At 65.7% G+C, this 2,240-nt stretch overlaps 1 protein-coding gene across 1 annotated transcript in view; it reads right to left on the bottom strand.

The window, feature by feature from the left end:
* CELSR3 (cadherin EGF LAG seven-pass G-type receptor 3) overlaps nucleotides 1-2,240 on the bottom strand; it is a gene marked incomplete at its 5' end in the record, with an annotated part of 49,680 nt that overhangs the window by 2,739 nt on the left and 44,701 nt on the right. Inside the window, 5 exons of the mRNA XM_019473433.1 lie at nucleotides 429-550; nucleotides 841-895; nucleotides 1,021-1,192; nucleotides 1,745-1,878; nucleotides 1,981-2,073. Coding sequence (XP_019328978.1) covers nucleotides 429-550; nucleotides 841-895; nucleotides 1,021-1,192; nucleotides 1,745-1,878; nucleotides 1,981-2,073 — 576 coding nt within the window. The remainder of the gene's footprint in view (nucleotides 1-428; nucleotides 551-840; nucleotides 896-1,020; nucleotides 1,193-1,744; nucleotides 1,879-1,980; nucleotides 2,074-2,240) is intronic.

The raw sequence follows: 2,240 nt of genomic DNA on the forward strand, positions 1-2,240 counted from the left end.
CGAGTCCGGAGGCCCCTCTGCCGACCCCCAAACCAGGGCCCGGCCCGGCAGGACAGGCCCGCGCTGGGGCTGCGCGGGGGCTCCCGGCGGGCACCTCGGCACAATGTCCCTGTGCTGGAGCAGGGCGCTGGGCCCTCGGCCTGCAGCAGCTCCATCGCAGGGGGAGCTCGCACCCGGAGCAGGGTCCCAGCTCTGGGAGTCCGGAGGGGCTGGTGGGGGTACAAAGCCTCCGGGCCTGGGGGCGTGTGAGTTGGTGCCGTTGGGGCAGTAAAGCCCGCCTTGCCTGCCCAGCTCCTCGGGGAGACGTCTTCCTCTAACGGGGCTACATTCTGGTGCTGAGGTCCACCTAAGGGAGACAGGCAGGGAGGGGTTGGCTTGGCTGCCCCGCCTCCATCACAGTGATGGGGACAGCGAGGCTGGGTGTTTACCGAGGCCTGGTGCCGCTCCCTGCTGATGTGGATCATGGCGGCGTGCACCGAGGGGAAGAAGCAGTGCTTGGTGATGGCCGAGCTGAAGAAGTTGCCCCGCTCCAGCTGGGTGAGGACGGCCACTGTGTGGAGGGAGAAACATCTGAAGCTATGGCACCAAGCTGAGCCCACCGCCCCTCACCCAGCCTCCCTCCCCCTGCGCTGCAGGGGCACTGGGGCCATCACCAGGGATCCAGCTGCCTTGCCAGGGGCTGTGGGGCTCAGACTGGATCCCTGGGACAACCTGCAGCACCTGTCCCCTGGGAAAGCCCTGGGGATGGGGACACCACGGAGGGAGCCCCAGGCCAGCAGCTGTGTCCCGAAGGGGTGGGCATGCCCAGCTGGGGCTGATAGCTCTGCAGAGCCTCCTCACCCGGGCAGCCGGCAACGAAGACGTCCACTTCTATCTCACGGAAATCCCTGAAGATCTGCAAACAGCAGAAAACGTTTCGCCCGGGAAGAGGGACGGGCAGCAGCCATCAGGCCACCCTGCAGGGCCCTGGGGACGCCCTCGGCGAGGCTGCTGGCCTGCCTGCTCCCCCTGGCCCCTTACGTTCTTCAGGATCTTGATGGAGACGGTGTCCACGAAGTTGACAGGGCTGAAGTCCAGGATGATGGCATGGAAGCCGGGCTGGGGCAGCCCCAGGGTGCGCAGGGTGGGCTCGGGTGGTGTGCTGTCCTCCGCCCCACTCAGCTCAATCACCGCCACGCCCGGACCATTAACCCTGTCCTCCCCATCCTGGGGAAGGGAAGGAGTCCTGGCCTCACTGCACGGGGGCTGGCGGCACCCGCGGTGCTGCTGGCCAGGCAGCGTACCTCCCCCCAGGCTTGCCCTGCCCTATAGCGCAGGGGGGCCTGGCGAGGCCCTTTGGCTGCCTTAGGGCATGGGCAGTGGGTGGCCCCGGGAGTGGGTGCCTCACTCGCACCTTCACCCACTTTTGGGCTCTTTCCAGAGGCACCGGGACCCACCCCTCTCCCTGATGACACTCTCCAGAGCCAGGCTCATTAGGTGGTGCCAGGTCAGCCTTTGCTCTCACTCTTAATTCTGATTAACTCACCAAATAGCTAATGAATGACTCGCCACCTAATCATTAACGGCCTGGCTTTCCCCGCTGACCTTGGGTGTGATACTGTGGCCCAGCCCTGCCCCAGTGCCTCTTCTCACCCAGTGGCCCCCGGTGGCCCCCGACTGAACGGGGGCCCCACGGGCCACCAAGCCTGGGGAATGCATGGGCAGGCGGGCCAGAGCCAGGCAGGGAGGCGGTGCAGGGTGGCACCAGAGGGGACCCCTGCAGCGGGGAAGCACCTTTTGCCTCTTTGCCTTCTCCTTCTCAGCCTTCTTCTGCTGTTTCTTCAGCTTCTTGAGGGCCTTCTTCTTCTTCTCGATCAGGCGGTCCACGTTGATGCCGCTCTGCAAAACAATGCAGCCCTGTGTCCCCAGGCGCCCCACCGCCACCCTGGTGCCGGCAGGCGGAGGGTATGGGGAGCACCAGGGGGCTGGTGGCTCTCCTACCTTCTTCTTCAGGGCGTCGGCGTACAGCTCCACATTGGCAAAATAGAGGGTGGAGGAGGAGGAGAAGATCTTCACACCGGGGACCTCCTGTGCCTAGGGGCAGATGGGGAGGGTGCTATCCCAGGGATGGAGCCCCCTGCTCTCCTTCCCTCCCTCCCCCAAAATGCCCCCCCGCTCCTTTCACCGGCGAACAGCCCCTGGGGGTGCTTTGAACTGCCCCCCCCATTGCAGGTGGTTCTCCCACCCCCTGGTGCTGGTAC

Source organism: Aptenodytes forsteri, unplaced genomic scaffold, assembly GCF_000699145.1.
Source record: "Aptenodytes forsteri isolate BGI_AS27 unplaced genomic scaffold, ASM69914v1 Scaffold53, whole genome shotgun sequence".
Taxonomy (NCBI): Eukaryota; Metazoa; Chordata; class Aves; order Sphenisciformes; family Spheniscidae; genus Aptenodytes; species Aptenodytes forsteri.